Genomic DNA, 12,231 nt, shown 5'->3' on the forward strand with positions numbered 1-12,231 from the left:
AGTATCTCTCCTGGGCTACTCCCTCCTCCGGTATGATAGACACGAGCCTCTTCCTGGAGGCGGGGTTGCTATCTTTATCAAAAACTCTTCCTCACTCGCCCTGCACTGCACTCTCTCCACCTCACCCCCAGGAATACCTCTGGCTACGGCTTCCCATTCGCTCCCACCTCTTGTTCATATGTGTGTTGTACCGTCCACCAAACAGTGATGACTCCATCTACATCTCGCTGTCTGATAATATGGACCAACTTCTATCTACTCATCCCAACTCTCTCTTCCTCATATGTGGTGATTTCAACTGTCATCATGCCAGTTGGCTGGGTGTGGGTACCTCTCTCACCAGCCATGGCTCCTCAGCAAAGGACTTCTGCGACTCACTGGGACTGACACAATCTGTCAATTTCCCGACCCGGATCTCAGTCAACGGAACATCTTCTCTTCTGGACTTGGTTATGACTAACTTCCCTGAAAATGTCTGCTGCTCTTCTTCTGCTCCAATCGGATTATCTGATCATGTCCTTGTTAAAGTGGACATCTCTCTGACCATCCTCAGGGAGCCTGCTCAGCGTCGACGAGTCTGGCATTTCACTCAGGCCAACTGGCACGGTCTTCAAGCAGCCATCAATCATCTGGACTGGTCTCCCATCTCTACCACCTCTGACATGAACTCATCCTGGGAATTCTTCCAAAGTAAATTGCTCTCTCTCATGCACAGATTTATCCCATCTCGTCTTCAGTTGTCATACCCTTCCTCCCGTCCATGGTACACGGAATCTTGTGGTGAGGCTGTTGCCCAGAAACAACTTGCCTTCGTCTCCTGGAAAGCAAATCCAACGGAAGGAAATCTCATTTCCTTTCACAAAGCCCGAAACAAGTGTGTGTCCACCCTCAGGAGAGCCAGGAAACAATATCTCTCCGTTCTCAAGACCGAACTCTCTTATCTGTCTCCCTCTTCCAAATCCTGGTGGCGTCTGGTCAAATCCGTTTCTGGTGTTTGTTCCCCCTCCATCCCCTCCCTTACCTCCAACGGCTACACACCTGACTCCGCACGTGAAAAAGCTGAATGCCTCAACTGTGTTTGCCTCTAAATCTTGTGTCCCAAACCCATCCCTCTCTGTACCCACCATACCCAGTCGTACCCTGCTGCTCCTGGACTCCGTGTCCTTTCCTCCTGACAAGGTGGAAAAGTTTCTGTCAACCCTCGACTCTGATTCTGCAACTGGACCCGACGGCATCAGCCCACGGGTCCTAAAATCCTGCTCTGCTGCTCTATCTCACCCTCTCTCTGTTCTCTTCACCCTCTCTTTTGCTCAAGGTCAACTGCCATCTGCTTGGAAATCAGCCAACATCACCGCTTTGCACAAAAAGGTGCAAAAACAGATCCTAGCAACTACAGACCAATCAGCCTTCTCCCAATTATCAGCAAAGTCATGGAATCCATCATTGCTTCGGATATGAAATCTTTCCTCTTCTCCAATGGCTTGATCTCTGATCATCAATTTGGTTTCAGACTAGGTCACTCTACTCTGGACATGCTGCTTCTGCTGTCTCAACAATGGATGGAGGTCCTCAATGCCAAACAGGAAATTAGAGCTGTCTCCCTCGACATATCACGTGCCTTCGACACGGTCTGGCACCCTGCTCTGCTCACCAAACTCTCCTCCTTTGGTATCCATGGAAATCTCCACGCATGGCTGGCGGACTTCCTCTCTCGTCGTCGTCGTGTGGCCCTGAATGGGTTTCTCTCATCTCCTCTTCCTGTTCAGGCTGGAGTTCCCCAAGGCAGTGCTCTGGGCCCTGTGCTTTTTCTGGTCTTCATCAATGATCTCTCTGACTCTCTTGAAAATCCTCTCTATCTCTTTGCTGACGACTCTACTCTCTGTCGCTCCATTCTTCATCCCTCAGATCGGCAGTCTGCAGCCTCCTCACTCTCTGCAGATCTTGACAAAATCACAGACTGGGCAAACAAGTAGAACATGTCTTTCAATCCTGACAAATCTCACACTCTTACGATGTCTCTCCGAAAAGACCGACTGGACAACCCTCCCATCCACTTTCTGAATAATCCTCTCCAAGAAGTTCTGTCACTCAAGCTTTTGGGTCTCACTATCTGCAATGGTCTTTCCTGGAAAAACCACATTTCAAATCTGGCCTCCAAAGCCAGTCGCCGACTGGGCATCCTCCGTCGTGCGAAGTCCTTCCTTGGCACACCTGAGCTCCTCACCACATACAAGGCTTTCATCCGCAGCTCAATGGAATACTGCTCTCCCCTCTGGGCTGGTGCTCCTGCCTCACACCTAGCTCGCCTTCACGCTGTTGAAACCAAAGCATTCAGAATCATTGGAATCTCCCGCAATGAAGCTAACTCCAAGGGCCTCTCACTCACTCACCGCAGGCAGGTTGGTGGTCTTTCCGTCTTCTACCAACTCCTCTCTGGCCTTGCCCCCCCAGCTCTCTCTGGGCTCTGTCCCGCAAATATTCCTACAGGTCGCACAAGATCTGCCTGCAACCCTCTTTTGGATAAACTGCCAAAATCAAGACTCTCTCACCTTCACTCCTTCATTCCTCTTTTCTCCCGCCTCTGGAACAGACTCCCTCACTCTCTTCAATCCCACTCCACCCTTCAAGTCTTTAAAACAGCTGTTCACCACCATCTCTTATCTTCCCCCATCCAAAACCTTGATCTTTTCTACCCCCGCTAATTTCACCCCAATTCCACTTTTTGAAAAGCAACTTTTGTCCTGGAAGTCCTTGGTGTCCTTGTGCTTTATACTTCTCCCTCCCCCCCCCACCCCCCTTCCCACGCCTCCTCCCCCCGGGCCCTCTCCCTTCCACACATCTCCCTGCTCTCGGATGTTGTGTGTGTGTGTGTGTGCTTCCCCTTTTCTCCCCATCTTGTCTTCCGCTCCCTCTTTTTGTGTATTTTGTTTGTCTGGTCGATTTGTTTGTGAAGTTTGTGTAAATCTCAACTCAAAAAAAAAAAAATAAAAAAAAAAATAAAACACACAACATTTCCTTCTCTGTTCTCATTCGTTTATTCATTCTTATTCGTTCGTTCGTTCGTTCTTCGACCACGTGTTTCTCCCCCATTTCCCCAGATAGTTTTCACTCATTAACCTTCAATGTTTACACTTTCCCCTCAAGTTATGTATTCCGTCATATTTTATAACACCTTTTTCTTCTTCTTCTTTAAAAGGCTGCTTTCGACTTGCTCACCAAATCGATTCATCCCAAAAAAAATATCCATCTCCTATAGTGCCTCTTTTCTACATTCCCTAAACTCTCCTGCACTCCATCCTCCATCCAGCGTCCTTAAACGTATTTTTAACTCGAAGGTCACAAGAAACTCATTTTGCAATAAATGTTCGTTTCCCATAAATCGTACACTTTCAAAAATCCAATCTCACCCCTCCCCTCCAAATCTTCCCCATAACCCCTCCCCTCCAAATCTTCCCCATCACCCCTCCCCTCCAAATCTTCCCCATCACCCATCTCTTTCAAATCTCCCCCCTTGCCCCCTCCCTCCTAAACTACCCCCTCACCCCTCCCCGCCAAGACGCCCCCTCGCCCCTCCCCTCCTAGACTCCTGCCTCACCCCTCCCCTCCAAATCTCCCCCATATCCCATCCCTTTCAAATCCCTCCCCTTGTCCCTTCCCTCCCAAACTCCCCCCTCACCCCTCCCCTTGAAATCTCCCCACCCTCATTGCATCTCAATTTCCCCCCTCACTCCCCCTCCTCAAAACGTCCTCCCCGCTTCTTCCCCCTTCAAACTCTCACCTCCATCTCCCCCAACCTTCTGCCTCGCTCTTCCCCCTCCTCAAATAACACCTCATTGTGGCTCACCCAATCACCATCAAACCTTTTGTCCGCCCCATCCTTCCCTTTCTCCGAGCTATTCTGAAATCTCTGACACACCTTCAACAGCTCTCCCTACCTCTTCCACCTCTTCCACATCTTACCCTACCCCTCCTCCCCCCTGTTCTGTATCTGATGCTCCCCCTTCCTCTTCATTAACGGTATGGACCTCAAACATCCGGGGCCTTCGTTCAAACTTAACTGATCTCTCCATACAGGTTGCTTCTGTCAAACCAGACGTGATCTGCTTAACAGAAACTTTCCTCCTTTATGATGTCTCTGATTCCATAGTATCTCTCCCGGGCTACTCCCTCCTCCGGTATGATAGACCTGAGCCTCGTCCTGGAGGCGGGGTTGCTATCTTTATCAAAAACTCTCTTCCTCACTCGCCCTGCACTGCACTCTCTCCACCTCACCCCCAGGAATACCTCTGGCTACGGCTTCCCCTTCGCTCCCACCTCTTGTTCATATGTGTGTTGTACCGTCCACCAAACAGTGATGACTCCATCTACATCTCGCTGTCTGATGATATGGACCAACTTCTATCTACTCATCTCAACTCTCTCTTCCTCATATGTGGTGATTTCAACTGTCATCATGCCAGTTGGCTGGGTGTGGGTACCTCTCTCACCAGCCATGGCTCCTCAGCAAAGGACTTCTGCGACTCACTGGGACTGACACAATCTGTCAATTTCCCGACCCGGATCTCAGTCAACGGAACATCTTCTCTTCTGGACTTGGTTATGACTAACTTCCCTGAAAATGTCTGCTGCTCTTCTTCTGCTCCGATCGGATCATCTGATCATGTCCTTGTTAAAGTGGACATCTCTCTGACCATCCTCAGGGAGCCTGCTCAGCGTCGACGTGTCTGGCATTTCACTCAGGCCAACTGGCACGGTCTTCAAGCAGCCATCAATCATCTGGACTGGTCTCCCATCTCTACCACCTCTGACATCAACTCATCCTGGGAATTCTTCCAAAGTAAATTGCTCTCTCTCATGCACAGATTTATCCCATCTCGTCTTCAGTTGTCATACCCTTCCTCCCGTCCATGGTACACGGAATCTTGTGGTGAGGCTGTTGCCCAGAAACAACTTGCCTTCGTCTCCTGGAAAGCAAATCCAACGGAAGGAAATCTCATTTCCTTTCACAAAGCCCGAAACAAGTGTGTGTCCACCCTCAGGAGAGCCAGGAAACAATATCTCTCCGTTCTCAAGACCGAACTCTTATCTGTCTCCCTCTTCCAAATCCTGGTGGCATCTGGTCAAATCCGTTTCTGGTGTTTGTTCCCCCTCCATCCCCTCCCTTACCTCAAACGGCTACACAGCTGACTCCGCACGTGAAAAAGCTGAATGCCTCAACTCTGTGTTTGCCTCTAAATCTTGTGTCCCAAACCCATCCCTCTCTGTACCCACCATACCCAGTCGTACCCTGCTGCTCCTGGACTCCGTGTCCTTTCCTCCTGACAAGGTGGAAAAGTTTCTGTGAACCCTCGACTCTGATTCTGCAACTGGACCCGACGGCATCAGCCCACGGGTCCTAAAATCCTGCTCTGCTGCTCTATCTCACCCTCTCTCTGTTCTCTTCACCCTCTCTTTTGCTCAAGGTCAACTGCCATCTGCTTGGAAATCAGCCAACATCACCGCTTTGCACAAAAAAGGTGCAAAAACAGATCCTAGCAACTACAGACCAATCAGCCTTCTCCCAATTATCAGCAAAGTCATGGAATCCATCATTGCTTCGGATATGAAATCTTTCCTCTTCTCCAATGGCTTGATCTCTGATCATCAATTTGGTTTCAGACCAGGTCACTCTACTCTGGACATGCTGCTTCTGCTGTCTCAACAATGGATGGAGGTCCTCAATGCCAAACAGGAAATTAGAGCTGTCTCCCTCGACATATCACGTGCCTTCGACACGGTCTGGCACCCCGCTCTGCTCACCAAACTCTCCTCCTTTGGTATCCATGGAAATCTCCACGCATGGCTGGCGGACTTCCTCTCTAGTCGTCGTCAACATGTGGCCCTGAATGGGTTTCTCTCATCTCCTCTTCCTGTTCAGGCTGGAGTTCCCCAAGGCAGTGTTCTGGGCCCCGTGCTTTTTCTGGTCTTCATCAATGATCTCTCTGACTCTCTCGAAAATCCTCTCTATCTCTTTGCTGATGACTCCACTCTCTGCCGCTCCATTCGTCTTCCCTCAGATCGGCAGTCTGCTGCCTCCTCACTCTCTGAAGACCTGGACAAAATCACAGACTGGTCAAACAAGTGGAACATGTCTTTCAATCCTGACAAATCTCACACTCTTACTATGTCTCTCCGAAAAGATCGACTGGAAAACCCTCCCATCTACTTTCTCAACAATCCTCTCCAAGAAGTTCTGTCGCTCAAGATTTTGGGTCTCACTATCTGCCATGATCTTTCTTGGGAAAACCACATTTCCAAGCTGGCCTCCAAAGCCAGTCGCCGACTGGGCATCCTCCGTCGTGCGAAGTCCTTCCTCGGCACACCTGAGCTCCTCACCACATACAAGGCTTTCATCCGCAGCTCAATGGAATACTGTTCTCCCCTATGGGCCGGTGCTCCTGCCTCACACCTAGCTCGGCTTCACGCTGTTGAAACCAAAGCTTTCAGAATTATTGGAATCTCCCGCGATGAAGCTATCTCTGAGGGCCTTTCACTGACTCACCACAGGCAGGTAGGTGGTCTTTCTGTCTTCTACCGACTCCTCTCCGGCCTTGCACCCCCAGCTCTCTCTGTGCTCTGTCCCCCAAATATTCCTACAGGTCGCACAAGATCTGCCAGCAACCCTCTGATGGTTAAACTGCCGAAATCTCGGCTCTCTGCTCACCTTCACTCTTTCATTCCTCTTTTCTCCCGCCTCTGGAACAAACTCCCTCACTCCCTTCAATCCCACTCCTCCCTCCAGGTCTTTAAAACAGCTGTTCACCACCATCTCTTATCTTCCCCCATCCAAAACCTTGATCTTTTCTACCCCCGCTAATTCACCCCAGATCCACCTTGTTTGAAATTCCAACTTCTTTCCTGGAAGTCCTGGCAGTGTCCATATGTTTTATACCTCTCCCACCGCCCCCTTCCCACGCCCCCCCCCCCCCCCAAAGCCCTCGCCCTCTCTCAGATCTCTCGATGCCTCCATGTCTCTCGGTCCCTGCTCTCAAATGTTGTGTTTGTGTCCTTCCCCCTCTCTCCCCATCTTGTCTACCGCTCCCTATGTTATATGTTTTATGTGTCGGTTTGTCTTTCTGTGTGATTAATGTTCGCTCTTTCACGAGCCTCGATCTTGTATATTAAAAAAAAAAAAAAAAAAAAAAAAAAAGTTAATGTTAGCTCTTTCACGAGCCTCGATTCAGTATACAAAAAAAGAAAAAAAAAAAGAAAAAAAAAAAAGAAAACAAGTGGAACATGTCTTTCAATCCTGACAAATCTCACACTCTTACTATGTCTCTCCGAAAAGATCGACTGGACAACCCTCCCATCTACTTTCTCAACAATCCTCTCCAAGAAGTTCTGTCGCTCAAGCTTTTGGGTCTCACTATCTGCCATGATCTTTCTTGGGAAAACCACATTTCCAAGCTGGCCTCCAAAGCCAGTCGCCGACTGGGCATCCTCCGTCGTGCGAAGTCCTTCCTCGGCACACCTGAGCTCCTCACCACATACAAGGCTTTCATCCGCAGCACAATGGAATACTGTTCTCCCCTATGGGCCGGTGCTCCTGCCTCACACCTAGCTCGGCTTCACGCTGTTGAAACCAAAGCTTTCAGAATTATTGGAATCTCCCGCGATGAAGCTATCTCTGAGGGCCTTTCACTCACTCACCGCAGGCAGGTAGGTGGTCTTTCTGTCTTCTACCGACTCCTCTCCGGCCTTGCACCCCCAGCTCTCTCTGTGCTCTGTCCCCCAAATATTCCTACAGGTCGCACAAGATCTGCCAGCAACCCTCTGATGGTTAAACTGCCGAAATCTCGGCTCTGCTCACCTTCACTCTTTCATTCCTCTTTTCTCCCGCCTCTGGAACAAACTCCCTCACTCCCTTCAATCCCACTCCTCCCTCCAGGTCTTTAAAACAGCTGTTCACCACCATCTCTTATCTTCCCCCATCCAAAACCTTGATCTTTTCTACCCCTGCTAATTCACCCCAGATCCACCTTGTTTGAAATTCCAACTTCTTTCCTGGAAGTCCTGGCAGTGTCCATATGTTTTATACCTCTCCCACCGCCCCCTTCCCTTGCCCCCCCCCCCCCCAAAGCCCTCGCCCTCTCTCAGATCTCTCGATGTCTCCATGTCTCTCGGTCCCTGCTCTCAAATGTTGTGTTTGTGTCCTTCCCCCTCTCCCCATCTTGTCTACCGCTCCCGATGTTATATGTTTTATGTGTCGGTTTGTCTCTGTGTGATTAATGTTCGCTCTTTCACGAGCCTCGATCTTGTATACTATTAAAAAAAAAAAAAAAAAAAAAAAAAAAAAATAGTATTACTACCAATCAATTTGAAGCCAAGTCATGGTGAAATAGTGTTACTACCAATCAATTCGGAGCCATGTCATGGTGAAATAGTGTTACTACCAATCAATTCGGAGCCACGTCATGGTGAAATAGTATTACTACCAATCAATTTGGAGCCATGTCATGGTGAAATAGTATTACTACCAATCAATTCGGAGCCATGTCATGGTGAAATAGTATTACTACCAATCAATTCGGAGCCATGTCATGGTGAAATAGTGTTACTACCAATCAATTCGGAGCCATGTCATGGTGAAATAGTATTACTACCAATCAATTTGGAGCCATGTCGTGGTGAAAGTGTTACTACCAATCAATTTGGAGCCATGTCATGGTGAAATAGTATTACTACCAATCAATTTGGAGCCATGTCATGGTGAAATAGTATTACTACCAATCACTTTGGAGCCATGTCGTGGTGAAATAGTGTTACTACCAATCAATTTGGAGCCATGTCATGGTGAAATAGTATTACTACCAATCAATTTGGAGCCATGTCATGGTGAAATTGTATTACTACCAATCAATTTGGAGCCATGTCATGGTGAAATAGTATTACTACCAATCAATTTGGAGCCATGTCGTGGTGAAATAGTGTTACTGCCAATCAATTTGGAGCCATGTCATGGTGAAATAGTATTACTACCAATCAATTTGGAGCCATGTCATGGTGAAATAGTATTACTACCAATCACTTTGGAGCCATGTCGTGGTGAAATAGTATTACTACCAATCAATTTGGAGTCTTGTCATGGTGAAATAGTATTACTACCAATCAATTTGGAGCCATGTCATGGTGAAATAGTATTACTACCAATCACTTTGGAGCCATGTCGTGGTGAAATAGTATTACTACCAATCAATTTGGAGCCATGTCATGGTGAAATAGTATTACTACCAATCAATTTGGAGCCATGTCATGGTGAAATAGTATTACTACCAATCACTTTGGAGCCATGTCGTGGTGAAATAGTGTTACTACCAATCAATTTGGAGCCATGTCATGGTGAAATAGTATTACTACCAATCAATTTGGAGCCATGTCATGGTGAAATAGTATTACTACCAATCAATTTGGAGCCATGTCGTGGTGAAATAGTATTACTACCAATCACTTTGGAGCCATGTCATGGTGAAATAGTATTACTACCAATCAATTTGGAGCCATGTCATGGTGAAATAGTATTACTACCAATCACTTTGGAGCCATGTCATGGTGAAATAGTATTACTACCAATCACTTTGGAGCCATGTCATGGTGAAATAGTATTACTACCAATCACTTTGGAGCCATGTCGTGGTGAAATAGTATTACTACCAATCAATTCGGAGCCATGTCATGGTGAAATAGTGTTACTACCAATCAATTCGGAGCCATGTCATGGTGAAATAGTATTACTACCAATCACTTTGGAGCCATGTCGTGGTGAAATAGTATTACTACCAATCAATTCGGAGCCATGTCATGGTGAAATAGTGTTACTACCAATCAATTCGGAGCCATGTCATGGTGAAATAGTATTACTACCAATCAATTTGGAGCCATGTCATGGTGAAATAGTGTTACTACCAATCAATTCGGAGCCATGTCATGGTGAAATAGTATTACTACCAATCAATTTGGAGCCATGTCATGGTGAAATAGTATTACTACCAATCAATTTGGAGCCATGTCATGGTGAATGTCACTGGTTTTGTTCAATAATCTCTGTGTAATGTCTCACCTGTTGAACCACAACCTAGTAAACACAATAAACCAGACCCAAGATCTCATAAACAACATCGATGGAATATTCAAAAAAAGAACCAACAGTTGCTCACCATAGTGGTCCTGCTCATCACAGTCCTTGCTGTGCAGATACTGATCGCCAAGCAGAGAATCAACAGCAGTGGTGTCAAGATCCACGACCTCATCGTGGATGGTTAGACAATCGAGAGAGGCAGAGAGGAAAAAGAAAGATGATGCAACCACTTCCACTCGGCTCAGTTGTGCTGGTTGAATGTCGTGTTGTTCATGTGTTACCATCTTTATTTATCACCGATTGTTTGCCCTGACATCGAAATCAGGGAAATTTTCGCAGTGAACGATTTTTTTGGCTTCATTCATCGAACCTTTGTCCCAGATAACAGAATGTCTGTAATGTTGGAACATGCTGACATGCAGTTCAGGTTCATCCTGGGTTAGGGAAACTGCTGTGATTGGTCGAGAGGAGAGTTCATTTATCGGCGAGTTATTTTCCAGGTCACGGAAACATTTGGGTTTCATTTTTAAATACCATCTCAATTGGAGGAGTGTTTTGATGAAGAATGGTGGTGTTTGTCTGCCTGTCTTCCTCGTTGTACAAAGTATCCGTCAACGATGTGAAATGTTGAATCCATCAATTTTGTAATAATGTGTTTATTTCATTGTCCAGGGCCTGTTTTTGTCATTTTGGGTTTTGTTGGTAGTCACAGATAACATGTTGTTGTTGTTGTTGTTGTTGTTGTTGTTGTATAGCCCTGGAAGTTCTCTCTAACAAGGCCGTGGCACGGAGACAGCCGGTCGATCTCACAGGAGTAGCCCAGAGATCCCCCACATACAAGATTGCGTATCCGGCCTTCACGAAGTTGGGAGAGACAGACAGAGACAGAGAGAGAGGGAGAGAGAGAGGGAGAGGGAGAGGGAGAGGGAGAGGGAGAGGGAGAGGGAGAGAGAGAGAGGAGAGAGAGAGAGAGACAGAGACAGAGAGAGAGACAGAGAGAGAGACGGTCCATGGGGAACGTGATCAGCACTGACCGTGACCGCACTGACCTGACAAATCCAGGCAGCAGGGAAGAATGGGGAAGATTTGACCCCCGACTTGCGTTGGGTGGTACAACCACCACGAAGAGGCATCCCCCGATAGTTGCAGATAACACGTTTAAGCTGATGCTACCCGATATGTGGATGGTCGCCAACTAAACTGGCTTCTCCACCTATCCGCAGGTGAGGAGGATGAAGAGAATGAGGGGGACGTAGAAAATCCTCACCTTGGTCATGTCTGGTTTCTAACACCATAGGGTTCTTGCCCCGTTATCAGAACGCCAGTAAAGAGTTCCAACCCTGAACATAATATACCTGACCTGATACTCAGTACCATGATGTTACCATAATACATCATTAGCATTGTTTTGACCTGCTGATGGATGAAACTCCCTCTTGTTCATTGTCATGCCAAAACATGGTCAATCAAGTACCATCTTGGGTAAAAACACTGAAACAAAACTTTTAACGTCTTCTATTTTACAGGTACAATTTTCTACACATCTTTAGATGCTGTTATTCATCCACCTTGATCTTTGCCGGTTCCAGGATTTCAAGAATAGGCTGTCACCTCTTTTTACATCAATACAGTACTTCACTCACAGATGCCAAAACTTGTGTAATCTACAGCACATGTGGCCGGTGGAGGAAAAGGTCAGTTGGAAGGTTATTTGTTTGATAACGCAGCCACGTCTGTTTCTCTTGTTCCCAGAAGAGTAGGCCTGACAAAACAAATTTGATCAGAGTTTGATGATTGACCAGGGATTTTTGGCAAAAGAGTTGTTCCGGAACATTATTGAACTTTGTCTTGTTTAATGGAGAAGATGAAATAATCATGTAGTGAATGTGTTGTTGATCACAGTTGTTTACAACTGGGAAAATAAGTATAAAGGTTACCCTATAAAGCATCAGGGCTGTGATTATATACCCTATATTACCCTATAAGGCAAAAATTCTCCCTGGTCAATCAAACTGAACATTAAATTTCTTTTTTTGATGTACTCTTCTGGGGAAAAGATAAAGAGACAAGTACAAATACAGTCAAAGTACACCGCCCCCATGCCAAATAAATAAATA

General features: G+C 46.8%; 1 protein-coding gene across 2 annotated transcripts in view; it reads right to left on the minus strand.

Annotated features, from left to right (window-relative positions):
* The window catches only part of LOC144892214 (uncharacterized), a 19,495-nt gene extending 8,340 nt beyond the window's left edge, over positions 1 to 11,155 (minus strand). The window contains exon 1 of one of the 2 annotated variants that reach the window (XM_078777669.1): positions 10,194 to 11,155. In XM_078777669.1, coding sequence (XP_078633795.1) covers positions 10,194 to 10,286 — 93 coding nt within the window. In that variant the 5' untranslated portion in view covers positions 10,287 to 11,155. The remainder of the gene's footprint in view (positions 1 to 10,193) is intronic. The other variant, XM_078777668.1, reaches the window with a different exon arrangement.
* Positions 11,156 to 12,231: the final 1,076 nt, after the last annotated feature.

Source organism: Myxine glutinosa, chromosome 5 (genome assembly GCF_964187855.1).
Source record: "Myxine glutinosa chromosome 5, kmMyxGlut1.1, whole genome shotgun sequence".
In the NCBI taxonomy this organism is placed as follows: Eukaryota; Metazoa; Chordata; class Myxini; order Myxiniformes; family Myxinidae; genus Myxine; species Myxine glutinosa.